The sequence below is a fragment of the Phalacrocorax aristotelis genome, chromosome 5 (assembly GCF_949628215.1).
Source record: "Phalacrocorax aristotelis chromosome 5, bGulAri2.1, whole genome shotgun sequence".
In the NCBI taxonomy this organism is placed as follows: Eukaryota; Metazoa; Chordata; class Aves; order Suliformes; family Phalacrocoracidae; genus Phalacrocorax; species Phalacrocorax aristotelis.
In genome coordinates this window covers 6,219,385-6,236,978 of record NC_134280.1, presented here as the reverse complement: position 1 = coordinate 6,236,978, position 17,594 = coordinate 6,219,385, and the positions used below count along the sequence as shown (strand labels likewise).

Here is a 17,594-nt window from a genome sequence, read left to right as displayed (position 1 = left end):
CCATAAATGCTTTAAAGTGTAATCACTTTATTGATGGACCATTAATAAGGCAACAACAATTGACATAACCACTTTAACTGTCTAGAAAGTTAAATTACAAAAAGAAAGAGACCTGAACCGAAAATAAATGTTGGTTTGACAGTTGGACTTGGTGATCTTAGAGGTCTTTTCCAACCTTAACGAGTCTGTGATTAAATAGTACATAGAGAGAGCTTTTTTCCCCCCCAGAAAGTGCCATAATTTACATCAACTATATTAATTCGCAAATACTAAAACTGAGGTTAAGTCATGATGATATAAAATGTATGCTTCAACTGTTGCTCTTTTCTGTATGTAAAAAGTTAGGAGCTTAATTATCTTTTGATCTTGCAGCTGGGATTCTGGTGAGGAAGGTTCTACTTTTCCAGTCACAGTATGCTCTCACATACATCTATAACTTAACAAAACCCTGCTCACTACATTTTTTTACCAGTGATGTAAAGATTAAGAGATACAGACAGGTTCTCCTTCACCTTCAGTCTACACAGCTACTGCAGTCCTAGAAGTTAATAAAACTATATTTAAGCCACTATAGTAGATTTCAATTAGAATGGGCCAAAAATATCTTAAATTATGAAACACAAAAGTACACCAGTGGTTTATACGTCTTTATGCCTGTTCTTATCCCCATTATATAGTATATGAAAATCACCATGGTATACTTAAATAGCATTTCAAAATAGTGTCCATAATAAAGCGCTGTCAAATAAAAAAGAAACAGGAAAAAATGTATTTACCAACAGGATCTTTTTGATTCTGAAAGAGTATTTTGTTGTTGCTGCCATCCATGTTTGCCATGTTAATTGTGTTACCATCCGTCCAGTAGAGCTTACTGAAGAAGAAAATGAACATATTTATAATATTGCTCTGTGTACACAGTATTTTTAATGCATCCGTAGTGAAAACATTCATAAGTTTAGAAGCAGGCAAAATATACAACTAATGATTATATCATTTAATCAACAGTAAGCTTTGGTAGGGAGGCAGTAAGAAACTCTCCACAAGATCTTTCAAATGCATGCATTTACTTTAAGTTTGAAAGAAAACAGAATAAGCAAACTCAAAATCTGAACTAAGAAGATATCTTTTGATGAGCTTTACTGTAGTTAATTTATTAAAGCTATGGATATCTTACCCTTTTACTGGGTGAACTGCAAGACACTGAGGTTTATCGATTCCATGGATGATTGAGGTTTTCAAGGAGCCATCTAAATGTGCCACATTAATTTGTGTTTCATCAAATTCTGAGCTAATCCAATATAAATTACGTGATATCCAATCCACTGCAAGACCTCTGATACTCTGAATATCTGCAAGAAGTGAAAGCAGTTGTTCTTTTGATATTTTTTTTTCTGAATTATTCTCAGTCTTGGAGGAAAAACAACCCCAATTTATTCTACAGATTGTTAACAATATTGTACAATATTCTATTTAGATGCATTTATAAACTAGTTGACAAGAATTAACAATTATTTTTTTTCTTCTCGGGCCTGATACACTTGCAATAAGAAGATGGAAATTGCACTGAAGATTCGAGAAATACTCCATAAATACTTCTTTAAAAATTAGCATAAAACCTATTGTCCAAAAGTAATAATCAGACAGACGCTGAATTTTTGTAAAGCATTTTTCTACTTAAGAAAGCATTTATTACTCAGTGCACTCACGGCACACAAAGAAAGTGTGGTTTCTTTTTTTTTTTTTAAGAGGTGATGATGTAGAATGAGTTAGCCTCTACTAGAAAGTTCAACAATCATATTTAATAAACATAAACATTCCTCATGATGTAATAAGAAGGTTCATATTTCCATACGTGTGAGTTGTACTTTATGTATAGAACACTAAGTGGCTTTCTAAAACAAAACCATGCTGAAGTTTAAAAGCCTGCTTCTTCCTTTAGCACAAGGAAAGCTCAGTACAAAATATCCGAATTAAAACCACTAGTCTATAGCATAGTTCTATAGCATGTCAGTAGGTAAGTAGCTACAGCACTGAAGAAGTTTTTTGGTTTTATTTCTGACAAGTTTGAAGACCCCAACTTATTCCTCTGCTTTCCTGGAAATGGCGAACCATCCGTCAGCAGATGGGAAGCAGTGAATGAATTCTTTATTTCACTTTGCTTGGGCATGCAGCTTTGGCTTCTCCTATTAAACTGTCTTTATCTCAACCCACGAGTTTTCTCATGTTTGCCCTTCTGATTCTCTCCCCCATCCCACTGTGGGGAGTGAGCGAGCAGCTGTGTGGGGCTTAGCTGCCTTCTGGGATTAACCTACACCACCAGTATTACCTGAGGCAGCAAAATATAGGTAAGATATGATTAATTTGGTAGCTTCACAAGGGTCTTTGTATGCGATAGTCTTCCTTAGCAAGACATCAATTAAAAAATACGTTACTATATGTTAATATCTGCCTTAAATGCTGCTTAAGATCTGGATACCAACATGCCGCTCTGCCTTGCCTAACCGTGGTTCATATAGGGCAGCATCTCTGTAGACAAGGAAACAGGCCATTTAATGATTTCATTACAGTTCATGGTTTGTACACTGTCTCTTTGTCAACTTAATGTGGTTACTTCCACTGACAGCGTAACTGTCACTGAAAAACTAACCTGGATGTGGCTCTGGACATACATATACCCACTGTCATGGTTCAGCCCCAGTCGGCCAACTAAACACCCCGCAGCCGCTCGCTCACCCCCCTCACCCCTAGGGGATGAGGGAGAGAATTGGAAGAGCAAAAGCAAAAACAAACTTGTGGGTTGAGATAAGAACAGTTTAATAATTACAATAAAATAATAATAATAATAATGATTATAATTATAGCAATAACAATAACAATATAATAAAAAGGAAAAGGGGAAAAGGGGAAAAAGCCAGAAACACAAGCGATACAACCGCTCACCACCTGCCAACCGACACTGCCCATCCCTGAGCCGCGCCTGCTGCCTCCCTCCCCCAGCCAGCTCCTCCCAGTTAACATACTGGGCATGTCGTTACATGGTATGGAATATCCCTCTGGCCAGTTGGGGTCAGCTGTCCTGGCTGTGCCCCCTCCCCTCCCGGCTTCTTGTGCCCCCGGCAGAGCATGGGAGGCTGGAAAAGCCCTTGACTAGTACAAGCACTGCCCAGCAACAACTAAAACATCGGTGTGTTATCAACATTGTTTTCATTCTAAGTCCAAAGCACAGCACTAGGCCAGCTGCAGTGAAGAAAATTAACTCTATCCCAGCTAAAACCATGACATACATATACATACATACATGCATGCAGGCATATACATAAAGTCAAACGATGACTGGGCATTAGGAAGTTTTCCAACTTTAGAGAATGCCACAAAGGACACCAAATACATAGCCTTGACCCATTTTAAACCCGTATTAAACTGATCCTCTGCCTTTGGGTTTTTGGTGGGTTTGGTTTTTTTTTTTTGGTTGGAGGAACTAGAAAACAAGCATTTTGTACCCTTAAAAAGATTGAAGTATGACTGTTGAATCTTTGTGACGTTGGCATAAATTTTCATCCAACAAAAATCCCACTAGTATGTGCTTACAAAGCTTCTTATGTTCTTGTAAGTATAAAAATATAACTCTAAGTAAATGAGATCATTTACACATAATAAGTAGTCTTTATATTGTTTTGATGTACCAGAACATTGTAATTTTGCAAATTTTATATACAATTAGTTACATCTGGCACAAAAAAAAAAACCAAAAAACACCAAACACAAAACCTCCCCCCACCAAAAAACTCCACCACAGAAACTACCATAATAAAAAGAATATGAAAGGATGCTGATAAACAGAAATACTCACACATAGTATGTTTCTTTAAGTTTCTTGACAAGTTTTGTGATTTTTCACTATATGTTTTTTGTAGTAAAGAGCATTTTTATTCTACTAGTATTTAAAAAAACAACAAGAACTCTTTCTCTTTTGGAGACCTCAAATCACGAAGTAAAGAAGAGCTCTAAGAGGCACTCTAAACCTTGTTCTTATTACAGGTACTGAAAAACATCTCCAATTGTTAATAAAGCTGTCTCTGAGACAGCAGGGGAAAATAAGGATACCCACACAAAATAAATAAATTCATCAATCTACATAGTCAAGTGGGGATACTGCCATATTTGTCCAATGATTTTCCAAAATATGCTCATACAGAACAAATATCTTCTAAAGCAACACCAGGGGCAGACCTTTAATTAGTTTTTTTGAAGTCCCAAAATAATCAGCTAAAGAAGTATTTTCTTTTCTGTTTTTAAAAATCTGTTTTCAAAATCAAAGAAGGTCCGATCTTGCAGAATTGAGTTATTTCTTTTCTCCTCTTTCCCTTCAAACATATATTTAGCAGTCGAGTAACTGGACCTTTCAAAATTTGCCTCCAGATAGTCCGTCAGGCAGTTTTCCTACTTTCAAGCAGGTAAGTATATTAAAAAATAGACCACCATGTGATGCCAGAAGAAGAACTGACAGCGGCTGGAAACAAACAAACAGACCTCTAGCAAGGACAACAAATGGTATCACTTTAATACTGGAGCCACCGACTCGGGTTGAAGCCATCAGGTACAGACTTTACAGTCCATTAAGTTTCTGTATTCAAAGTACAGAGCAAAAGTGTCAGAACAATGGTGGTGTTAACTGCAGAAAACACTGCCAATCATGATTTTCCATTTGTAATAGTTTAAGTTCCCTTTTATTGCTGTAAATTACCTATCTATAATGCAAAAGCTCAGTAAATAAGAAAACCTGAATTGTAGTATTTTAAGTAACTGAAGCAGCAATGATGGAAGAAACGTATAAAGGATTCAAAGACGCAGAATCAAAAGACTCCACTTCCTCATGGCATTCAAGTACTGCAAACAGCCTGATGGCAATCAGTTTGAACATGACAAGTTGCAGGAAGCCAACAGGTAAACGTATAATGCCAGCGTCACCAAAATTACAAAGCTGCCATATCCTGTATTTCATGAAGAGTGCCAAAGCTGGAAGTTCTACACGAACTGGAAAGAAAAAGCAATGCTGATGGAGTTAATTTCTTCACTAGGTCAGCACAGATAGCCAAAGGCCATAGGAAATCCACATGAAATTCTTCAATGCAGAGCTCTGTCAGGATGCTGTTATTTTTTTCCTTTTCCTCTTTATTCTTTCTATCTTCCCCAGAATACATTATTTCCATTGTTTACTAGACATTTCAATCTTGTATAAAATCAATGTTACAATTGCATCCCAATTTATTTAAATAAAAATGAATTATGAATCAATAAAATAAACTAGAATCCTAATCAAAATTGTGCTTTCTTATTGTTTAGATCAATTATCCAATACCAGTGAAAGGTACACATAACAAGAACTTGCACACTCATACTTTAGCATACTTATTTACCTACAATGAATTATTTTTATTTCAATGTTATGCTATTTACCTCTTGAAATAATGGTTTCTAAGCCAGTCCCATTAATGAAGGCACGCTTGATGGTCTGTGTTTTTACATCAGTCCAGTATAAGCGTTCCTCAACAGCATCAAAATCTATGACCGTCACATCATCAATGTCAGGAACAGTGAAGGCTGTGATGAAGTTGAAGTATGGGTTTTCTATGTCGACCCCTCTTATTTCTGAACGCCTTGCATAAAGAAGAAATTTCTTCCTTTCTATTAAAGAAAAGAAAAACATCACTCCTCATCCTCTTCACAACATTGGTAACAGAAGTCAAAGTCATTAATTTGAGATCACCTTACAAACGTGTAAATGAAGTTTATATGAAATGATTTAACATCTCCAGAAAACCTGCAGCCTAGTGACACTTGAGAAATAAAGTATGTTACAGACCATGAAAATCACAGGAAAAATATATTAATTCTGGACACTGGACAAGAAGTTACTATGCCACTAAATCAATATGGTCTTGTTCAAGTCTAAGGAAAAAAAGTTTGGTGATATTTAAAGATTTTACCCACTTATCCCAATCAAAAATATATTGTTTCTTTGCACATCATAACAGACATTAACATTTGGTATCTGAGGGGAACATAGTGTCACCGTAACAGGGAAGTTTTGCAAACAACAAAACTCGGGAGGAATTCCACAATGTGTGTGTAAGCAGTGAAAGGCAAACAGGTGGAAGAAAAAGAACACATTGATTGTCCTAATTTAGACATTCGCCAATGAAAAAGGGTGATACATTAAAGGCGAAACAGTACTCAAAAGTCTAAATTATTGGGGCAAGTGTCTGTGAATGAACTGTAAAGGCAACTTTTCCCCCCACAATACCCTTTATATGATAAAATACTTCTTGTGTATTTCCTAAACATTATTAATCAACACTGAAAAGAGTAATGCACTTCAAGGTTTTACACATAGTAGGCAATTATTTGACATTTTGAGGGGTTTTATAGCTTAAAAATGTTTATTGTATTTTTTATAAAATTCCCCTGCAAGGCTGCACGTGTAATACTTGCTCTTCATTTTATTTTCTTAATCCTTGAAAATGAAACTAAGACAACTTTAGAAGAACAGGTAGAGATTTAAATTATTAAGTACCTTTGTGTTATTAAGCTTACCTGACTTATCATTTTCTGATGACGCACTTTAGAGTAAAATTCTTTCTGTTTTGCAGAGATAAGCTAACATATCATACACATAAGCAACAGAAAAAATGGTTGTGGTCATAAATATCAAAGCTCCACACACCTCATATATTAGAATAAGTTACCAATTCCCCCAAAGTGGATGTCCCTTAAAAATATATCATTAAAATACGCTGTAGAGATTGGTTTTAACATTATGTATTTTAATTTGTACAGTTCAAAATTCTAAAATCAATACAATTGTCAAGCTTTGGGAGGAAAACTTACCGTAACATGTTTTCTTGTCTAAAGACAGTTTCATCAGATGCGGACAGGCACATGCAGCACTTCTGTTGTGATTGATCAGGCACATGTGAGAACATGGACCTCTACCCTCGTTAGCAGCGCACGGATTGGAAGCTAAAATTGAATAATGGAGTGGTTAAAATATAAAAACACCTTTTGTAATGAGGTTTTGTCAGACTACCATAAGCTACACTGGTGAGAAAGTGGTGAAAATTCTGTTTGAAGACAAACCTGGCCTCATTGCTTCACTGAGCTTGTGCTCTAATCACTTTTAGTAGGATAATATTCAAGCACATATGTTTTATATTTTTTTTGTTAGGACAGCCACAACATTTATCATTCTAACTTCATGAAGTCACTGGATAATATTTTCCTAATGAGATATTAATTTTGCAGTCTATTTATAACATTGTAATGTAAAGAATTATACACTCCTAACCAGGACACATGGCATAAAAAAGTGTTAATGTGATAAGGACCTGAACAACAAGTTTCATTTTGTGTAGAGTCAAAGCTTAGATTGTGCGGTTAATTTTGGCAAATTCAATGTTCCCTCTCAGTTTGATCTACCTACTTGAATATCAGTTGGAAATCTAACATGCAAAGATAATTTGAAAAAAAACATGCCAAAGTATTTCTTCGTTTCTCAGACAAAAACCTCTCCCAAGTGTAGCTTTTTTCAAGTGGCTTCCTACAGTTTACCCATGGAACAAGATGTGCTAAAATTGCTTTAAAGAGCGGAAGGAAATCTGACCGGAGAAGACTTCTTAGGCTTACAAAAACTAGAAACTCTTCCTATTACCTTCATTCATTATTACACACACACAGTTCCAGAGCACTCCTGAAGAGACATTCCAAGCATAAACAGAAAAAGTAATGCTGAATTTTCCATTTACTAAAAAAACCTTAGAAAATTAACCGTGGGAATGACTGACTCATAAAGACAAACTTATAATTAACAAAATCAATTAGTTTATAACATATTCCTCCAACGCTATGCTAGCCTGCAATGTAAGTACTTAGATAACTAGAGAAATCAGATGTATGAATGTCTTTGCAAAATAAATTGGGCTCTAACTGAAGCATTAAAATTTGAAGACAAACTCAAGGTTTGCTTCATGGAATAATTTCTTTTTCATCAATGCATCCTTAAATTTACCCACCAGTTCCTGAATCCTTTAACTACCTACTTGTCTATCCAGGTTCAAAAACTTGGATAAACCAGTTACTGAAATTCTACCAGCATCTGCCACCATTCTATCCAAAAATCACGGGCTTTTACAGTTTTCTGGAAAGTCATCCCAGTTGCCCCTTTCAAACACTGGCAGCCCTGGGAGCCACTCAGCACCCTGCCAGCCTTCGCAGTTTCTCCTGCTATTCCAAGGTTTTTTCAAAAGAAGCATCCCATATTTCCTCTGTCAGCTCTTCCAAACCTCTAACAAAAAGTCAGCTGGGCCAGTAAGTTTAAATATATTTATTGCTGGTAAATGAATTAGTAACTGCTTTGACTGCTGACAGACTGTAAATACCTTATTATCCTTACAGGATGACTATATTTGATTATGTCTTTCCCTAAAATTAAAATAGAGAAATGTTTAGTTAACATCATCACTTTTCTTGTACCTGTAATAACAATGTGAAAAAATCTGCAGTGATCTCTTTTAAGAAGTACACAACATTGTGTGGAAGATAAAAAAAAAAAGTGAAGCTGAGGAAAAGAGACTGAAGTTAAAAAGGTTCCAGGAGCCCTTCAGGATAAGTATAAATTCTTAATGGATAGCTAATATTAGTAAATATAGAGTCATCTGTCCCTATGAACTACCCATCAAAGATGAAACATTATTTAGGCTTTTGACAATATTGTGAGGGACATCATAGGATTGTTTAGGTTGAAAGCGATCTCAGGAGATCATCTAGTGATTCAACCTCCTGCATTCTTTGGCATTTTTAACACTGCTGAAGTGAGATTTGAAATTTAGTCATACATTTTGTAAAACAGCATTACCTTTAATGTACTTGCAAATACAGAGCAGTAATTTCAGCGGAACCTCAACCCCTTATTATGCATACAACTGTCTGTGGCAAGGATCTATTTAGGGCCTAAGAATAATAATCCCCATCTTGTCTTTCAATGCAAGTAGTCCATTATGTTCTTCTCTACCAAAGTTGCTATTTGAGTATGGAATTCAAATAGAAGAACATACAGAAGAAAAACTGAAAGGCATGCTGTCTAATGACCATGTTAAAGAAAGAGTTGTGGTTGAAGCGTGCTACGAGCATCAACAACAAGGAGACAGTACAATTTGTGTACTATCTGTCCACGTCACATTTCCCTTCATATATCAAGGAATACAAAAGTGGTGGAAAAAGAAGTGTTATAGAGCAGACGTGTTTGTTTCCACATGCATGCACAACTGGAGGATTAATCTATCGTAATCCAAAAATTACATATTCTAGTACATATGTATATATTCCTTTCATATTCATACTGCTTTCACTGAATAACAGCTAAGCCCATTCTTTACTTTCTAATAAAAAATAATTCTCTTGAAGGCAAATAGGTATGCTATTGCTTTGACTCTCAAAAAATTGGCTATTTTACTTCCTTGTGCTAGTTCCAATAATTCCTCCTGTTTCTATTGTGAATAACCACATAGCCATTCCCTATTCACTTTCACCACGCCATTAATGATTTCACAGAAGGCCATCATATATAAACCTGTCTATAAGCTGTATTTCAAGAAGCATCAGCCTACCTGTCCTCATACAGAAACCTTTCCCATACCCTTAATCAGCCTGTCAAGCTTTCCCGGTACCTTTCATATGATCTGTATACGGTATGCATGATATGGGAGTGATATGGATTTATACCGCATTGCAGTTCGCTATCTGTGGTTCTTTATTCCTTTCCTAAACATTTCCACCAATCTATTTTCCTTTTGATAACAGCAACCCACAGAACTGGCATTTTCACCAACTGGCTAGCCTTTTGCATTATTTAATTGATTTCCACTGCTGACTGCTTGCCAATCTACTTCTCTTGCAGTACTGCACACAGATATACATAAGTCAGTCTCTGTCATCGTATTTCTTCTCGACTGCTCTCTAAGACATTATTTAAACAAAATATTTGTTTTTCTTGACCAGTAACCCTTAAAAAACCCTCAGACATTCTATCACCAGTTGGCAAGTGAACAGTTACCCTGACAACCTCTGAAGACACATTCACTACGGACCAACTTATCCTCCATATTAACTTCATATTGAACCTGTCCCTCCTTGGCATCAAAATTTAGCTAGGCAAAATTTTAATCTTACACTATAATGGTGCATGACATGATTAAATTCTGCCTACATCTTCAAATATATGCACTACAGTTACATCAAAAGGATACTTTTAAATTGCTGACAATCTATTCCCACTCATATTTAAAACCAGTTATAGATCTAATCCTCTGCTCACTGTCAATACTTTCCATATTATATAGCTTTTCATAGGGCCAAAGATCCTTCTGCTGTACACAATCAAGTTAAAATCTTTATATTACCTGATTATATCTGATTATTTTAGCATTAACCTTTGGAATTTTCAACTTAGGACTGTTCAGAGAATGCATTAATTCTAAAATACTATTTATTTCCTATATTCACTATTTCTACTTCAGTTTTTAGTCGTTCACTTGAAGAATTAGTCAGCGTACCATCTAACGAAAATTTACATATTCACCATGAAACAAAATAAAAAGAATATTATTAGCTCAAATTAGCACAATTCCTCATCATACGCTATTGTATACAGTATGATAGCTTTATGGTAATTCTGAATCTCTTATTAATGAATCTCTCTGTTTCCTACCCCCCACAGTGTACATGAGAGATGAAGAGGTACTGCAAAAAACAAACAAAGAAAAATGTAATTAAAGATAAAAGTCCAAAACTAAGAAGGGAGTGCCCGGAATGATTGACCTCACTGACATACAGGGCAGACAAAAAATGTATATGTAAAAGAATAACAAATGTAATGCTACGCTATTACCATGTGGAAAGGCCAAAGCCGATAGTATTTTTAGAAGTGGGTGCTATATTTTATAGAAAACTTTGAAAAATTGGAAATTTAGTGTTAAAGTAACAACAAAGGCTTAAATTAAATCCAAGTGTGAAAACGGAACGCATGTAACACAAGAGTTACATGACGGAGTGACTGAGAAATAAAACTTCTGATAAAATTCAATACATATACAGTAATATACAAGGAAAAAAACAATCTCAAGTTACATACATGAGGATGAGCACTGAAATAGCATCCATACCTAAAAGATCCTTTTCTGAAGAAACAGATTATATTTACACTTATGGAATGGCTGTCTAATATCCCTCTTATTACAAGATCTAGGACATGCTGACCCTAATACTTAATAAAATAAAGTATTAGGGTCAAAACAAGCAAGATGAGGTCCTCTCTCACCGAGTGCATAGTTACGCACCAGAGCCATCTGCCCAAAAAGTTGTAGACATCAAGAGTTTGTGTAAGTTCAAAAGTCAAGTAGATACCATTTTAGGCTCAAAAATCACTGGGTTACAGGTTACTGGAAGGTGACAGGCTATAGGGAAGGACCATGGCTGTTACCTTCCCCCAGGTCCATTCCTGTCTGTAGGCAATGATCAGCCGTTGTCAAAGACAGAATGCCGAGTTAAGACAAAGGTAGGAAAGACTGCTTTTATAATTCCTAAAACAAAAATGGAACTTTCACAAGGCACAAAGGAATCCAACTTAAAGTTCAGAAGGACTGTATATATTTTGCACAACACATATACTAATCTTGTTGCTGGTTTTGAAGTAAAAAGAACGTATACAAGAAGGTTGTGATGAAATCTCAGACTAACAAAATTTTTAAATTCCCCCAAAATAAAAGAGCCAAAATTTTGCTCATGCATCTTAAGCTACATTTCTGTAAAAAGTTATTTATTTTAAACTGCTGGCAATCCAGGCCTCAACAAAATATTGTAACACAACAGTAGCATGATGTTAAATGTTTTTCATGCTTTAATTACAGAAGAGCCCAGTGGTACCAACATACTTTATATTCAGCAGTTACTGTACTGCTTGTCCTGATTTTTAGTCTATAAAAATTCAATCTGCAAAAAGAAAAATATTGTCATGGCCATGTTTTTTTCTTAAGTTCAAAGTAATATCCTTGAGAAATGCAAAAAACTGGGGAATGTGTGAGGATTTCACAGCTTTCTGTTTTCAAGCTGTCATCCTTCCAATGCACTATATTTACTCCTCTCAACACTGTCCTCAGTAGTACACCTCATGGTACAAGTACAACTTCTTGTGCCTAAAATAAACGACCCTTTTCCTTGCAGCAAGTAGATTTTTAAAATACAATGTTATTTGAGAAAAATATTCTTCCTAGAAAACCAGTGTTTGCTACGTTAATAGCATTCCTGATACCCAGCTTTGATTTGGTGAAGATGAGTAGGTCTCAAATGCATATTGCTGAGATGTGACATCATTCTGCATTAGATCATGAAGCTTTCCGTAATCCCCTGTGGTTTCCTAACAGATGAACCTATCATCCATACATATATCTCACTATAACTTCACTACCTGATATTAGCATCTGTCCTAGATTAACTGAAATAATGTTGCTTTAGGCTACAGGAATTTCTTTAGATCTGCTCTACTTTATTTCAATCAAAATAAGTTGCTTGAAATATTTTAAAAGCTAATAACCTTTCACCTATATAGTTGACCCAGATGTATACCTATGGAGCTGAGACTACAAAATGTTTGGCCTTCAGTGATATGTTTATACTGACATTTTGCAGTGTAAATCTACTGTTAATTTTATCTGGGGATTCTAAACTGCGTGCTATCTGGTTTCATTTATTGCAAAATTGCTACAAATTCAAAAGAAAAATTAAGAAGTAATTGCATAGTATCACCATTTTTCTCTAGCTCCAATAAAGCTAGGTACTGGAGATTTGTAGGAATAAATTGCTTTCATTGAAAGAGAATAATTTAGAGCAAACCCAGAAGGCCAATCATAAATCAGAATCTGGTGTTTTCTACATCACAAAATAAAAGCTGCAATTACACAATGTGATATTTGAACTTCTTGATTCCGGCAAATAACTGCTGAAAACTCTTCTACAGCTTATACCTTGCCTTGAGGCCAAGGTATCTGTGACTATGGAATACTGACTGATGTCTCCCTAGGCTATAGTCTCTCTCTAAAGATGTTGCCTGGCCCCAGTCTAAACAGAAAATACTTGGGTTTTTTTTCCTGACAACAAGAAATGGCTAATGGGAGCTCTACTGCTACTGTGAAAATAAAGAACACAGTTCCTCAAATCCCAAAGTTCAGGAAGAGACTAATTATAAAAAATAGCAAAAAACATCACCTGAACGGGGTGTGCAGAGATATATATTTACTCCACCCATATTTTAAGATCCTGGGCATACCTACTCTTTTGTCCATAAGTCAAAAAGTTTTGTTAGAACAGCACCCTGGCCTAAAAAGTAAACTCTCATAAGAGGCTTATTTCAAGGAGTAATACAGCCCAAGCAACTTGACATCCACTGAAAAACAGTAACATTCTTCTTTAATGAAAGTCCATTACTATTTTAAAATAAAGCCATCAGAAAAAATGTATCCTGATGCATATGTCACATATTGCAAGGTAGATTAGGAGCTGTTTACTGTGAGTCCTTATCACAGTTGTCATCATGCTTAGACTCACAAACGAACAGTGAGCTGTATTCATTGCTCTCCTTTTTTTCAGTGCATGCTAGTAGAGAGCATTCTTCAAATCTTTTGACAACTAGTGTGCAGGGAGAATTTTACTTGCTGGTGCTCATTTACATTAGATAGCTCTATCCATAGTCCTCTATGTGTAACTAATGCAGAACTGGCTTCTAAGACATTTACAAAGTCATACAAAACTGTAAGGATTTCATGTTTACAAATAAAGTTTGCTTAGAACCTACTAACATAAAAGCTTGAATAGCTTACTGAGCATTAGAAACTTTGGGTGAGAAGAAAAAAAAACAATTGTTTCCCAGTATTAAAAAAAACAAGTATTTGTGATACAAATTTTAAAGTAGTTTCTACTACTACTAACATTTTGGGAAAACTGTTGAAATTTATCCAGAGATAATGGAACATTCTTTAACTAATTGGTGGTCATCCTCCAGCAAGTCTTTTTTCAGCATTGGTGTTTTCCAGGGCACATCCCAAGAGCTTCTATAGCTACACACAGCCCAGATGTGTCCTGTAACAATAGATAGGATGTACCTGGTGGTATCTCAACCATGTCAGAATGTAATGTTGAACTCAAACCTATAAAAATAAGGGGGAAAATGTACATATCCATTTGCATATCTGAAGAACATGTATGTACAAATGCATATGTTTAAGTATATATTCACATACTAACTATGCATTATTACAGACGTGATATCTATAAAATATGCATTACCTACACCCTAGATAATCTGTATCCTTAATTTCACTTACACTAAATAACCTACAGAAAGTCAAAGACAGGTGACGGAGAATTAGAGACAGTGAAGTTACAAGGGAGGAATGAGCAATTTATGGGAGCCAGGAGACAGCAAGACCACTGCAGAAGAATAGTTGCTGGAGTAAACTTAAACACATTTATAATCAATATGAGGGCAGCTCACCTCATTCATTAATCATAACTTGTTCTGTTATGGATGATCTGTTTTGTGGTTTACAAATATGCCATGAGTTATTGCTTATAAAAAAAGCTACAGAGACTCAATTCTTCCCTCTGATGGCTGATACAGCTAATAAAAGATTTGCTACACATGTATAGGAAAGCTATGTTGAAGAGCTGGATTATCTTGAAAAAGCTGGCATTTCAGCTTTTTGAAAGGCTGAGAGGTTCTGAGCTCTGTCTCTTTTTGATCAATACTCTAATGTATCTCTTTACAAGAATGGGTTTTGAAATTCTCAGCAATATCATAGTAATGTCTTCCTGTCCTATATTTGGTTTTGTAACTTTAGATTTATTTTAAACATCAATGTAGCTAGAGTCATATCAAAAAATATCACTTTATTTAGTTCTTCATTTTACATGGGGAACCACTGAGAGAAGTGATCTCCAAGTACCCTTCCAACAAAATAACTCAGAGAGTTTAATCGGGACTGTTTTCATCTGCTCAGCATCCCATCATATTCTTTCATTACTACTTCAGCTAACCACCTCATCCACATTATTTCCCATTGAATAAAGTCCAGCATCTGATCCAGAAGTCCAAAGACTCCTAGTAAATTACTATGTAACAACACTATCCAACTCTTTCCATTAACATTTATGATTCCTAACTCAGGAATAGAGGTATTTTGAAGAGCTCAACGGCTGAAAAGTCAGAGAAGGAAGAACTATAAAGCCGAATTAAAATTATCTTTTTTATGATGGCAGAAGTAGACATAACTGTTAGGAAGAAGAATAATGTTGTCAGCAAGGTACTAAGTGTCTTGGATTCACCTATCCTCAACTCAACAGCAGTTGGGGAAGGGAAGTAAAAGGAAGTATGAGGGAAGGCAGGAAGATGTGTTTGGACAGTAGCACATAGTGCTACCAACAGGTAGGTATCGGGATGAAATTACAGCAAAATGTGCCATGTCCCTCTATAATTAATTTGGATTTGATCATTCCTTATGTTATTAGCAACATGCTTAGGTACAGTCTATATATTGCTATAACTGAAGGCAGAAAATTTTGAGTGGAAAATAATTTTACACCAGTTACAGAAAATCTCTGTATTTGTAATCCTTATAATCCTCAGAAAAGTAATAAATACAGTTATACTCTAGAAAAATACTAGATGTGCCAGTAATGGGCTATTCTGTGATTTCTTTCTTGGTCCTCATGAACCTTCACACGTACGGCCACTGAAGTCAATAACCTAAAATTCTTGACTAAATATTTACCATCTGAATGAGAGATTCACTACTCAGTGATAACATCATTTGAAGCTTCAGCTGAAATTATAAGGAAATTATTAGTCTCTTTACCTATGTGACAGGCATTGTAAATCTGTCTCAGGGAGCTAAGTTTTAGCAGGTTCCTGCATTTTTCATTAGGAATTAAATAGACCATTTCATTAAACCATATAGATAAAATCTGGTCAGTTTTCATTTTCAAGATTAATACAGTCTTATCTTAAGTTGTAGTAGCTGAAGATTACTAAATATACAACTCCTGATGGACTATCTATCTAATGACAAAGCCTATGCACCTCCTATAATTGTACAGCAGTGGTCTCGTATAAATAGATGTTATACTATAAAAGCTGGTAGAAAATTGAAATAGAAATATATATGGATGAAGACGTAAGCTTTATAGAGATGAAAATGGGGAGTTAAAGTTACAAAATAATGTACCAAGAAATAAAGAATTTCCTATTATTTAATTAACGCATACACTGTGAACTTCCTTTCAGTTTTGATCGTTATCCACACCAAACATAAATTTTGATGCTTCTTCAAGTTTTAAACTCAAAACTCATGCCTCCAGCAGGTTGAGTTCATTCTCCCATGAAAGACATATTGTGTTACTTTGAAATTGAAAATTGTAAATGTTATTTTAAAATAAATGCTCTTAAGTGAGTCGAGTATGCTTTGGAAAAGTGTCAGGTTTTGGACAACATCCAACTGAGGCTATTTAGGTAGAAAAGTAGTGGTCCGCAGTGGTGGAATCTAAATTATGCAGTCCTAAGAGTGAACAAAAAGACTGAGAAGCAAATAGAGACAGACAAATGAATGAGTAATTTAAGGCAAATTATAGTTCAAAGTGAATATTTACAGCTAACAATTGTATACACAGTTTATTTCACAGAAAAGTTAATCTTCCTCTGGAGAGAAGCAAGAGAAAGACAGCAAACATGGTTATGTTTACTTCTGTCAGACTAGTTACTTGAGGTAAAAAAATAAGTAAGTTCGAAACCTTTTAAACAAATGTTGGTCCTGCACCATATTTGTAACAGATCACGAACAGGAGTCCAAATGGGCAATATTCACAGACACTGATCCCATGAAGCTTCTGGTTCGAATAAAGATTCTGTTACCACCTAAGGAACACCAGTGCTGAATACATTCAATTAGGAATTGTCAGTTCAAGGCAAATTCATAAGCAGATAATTGTATATAAAAAGAATACTTTTTTCCCCTCATAGGATTAATAATTACTTTTCTATAAATAGTCACCTTGTGGTTGACGACTTGGATGATATATCTGAAGATCAAATGGCTGAGCACTTGTTTTTTGTATTACACTGACATTTTGGCCAGTCCATTTATTGGCTTTTGCAAGTGTATTGGTCCGCCAATCTGTCCAATATACTTCACTCCCATATAAAGAAACAGCAAAAGGGTGAGAAAGATATTCATGACCCCGTATAATCTCTATCATGCTGGATCCATCATATAATGCAGAATAAATGGCATCCGATCTACAAGATAATCCCAAATTTAAGATTACAGAGAAATAAAATAAAAATCACACAACCATTATGACATTGGTGCAAAATGTATAAGGACTTTACTCTTACATACTGGTAAGACCAAAGAATGTTTATAGTGCAGTCATTAACTTCAGAGATGATTTAGTTCACATTATTAATTTAACTAGGGCTATGAAATACTGGTTTG

General features: G+C 35.3%; 1 protein-coding gene across 1 annotated transcript in view; it reads right to left on the bottom strand.

Moving 5' to 3' along the window:
- LRP1B (LDL receptor related protein 1B) overlaps nt 1-17,594 on the bottom strand; it is a 762,836-nt gene that overhangs the window by 222,171 nt on the left and 523,071 nt on the right. The window contains exons 27-31 of the mRNA XM_075092828.1: nt 17,151-17,395; nt 6,889-7,020; nt 5,458-5,685; nt 1,175-1,349; nt 777-871 (exon numbers count right to left, since the gene is read on the bottom strand). Coding sequence (XP_074948929.1) covers nt 777-871; nt 1,175-1,349; nt 5,458-5,685; nt 6,889-7,020; nt 17,151-17,395 — 875 coding nt within the window. The remainder of the gene's footprint in view (nt 1-776; nt 872-1,174; nt 1,350-5,457; nt 5,686-6,888; nt 7,021-17,150; nt 17,396-17,594) is intronic.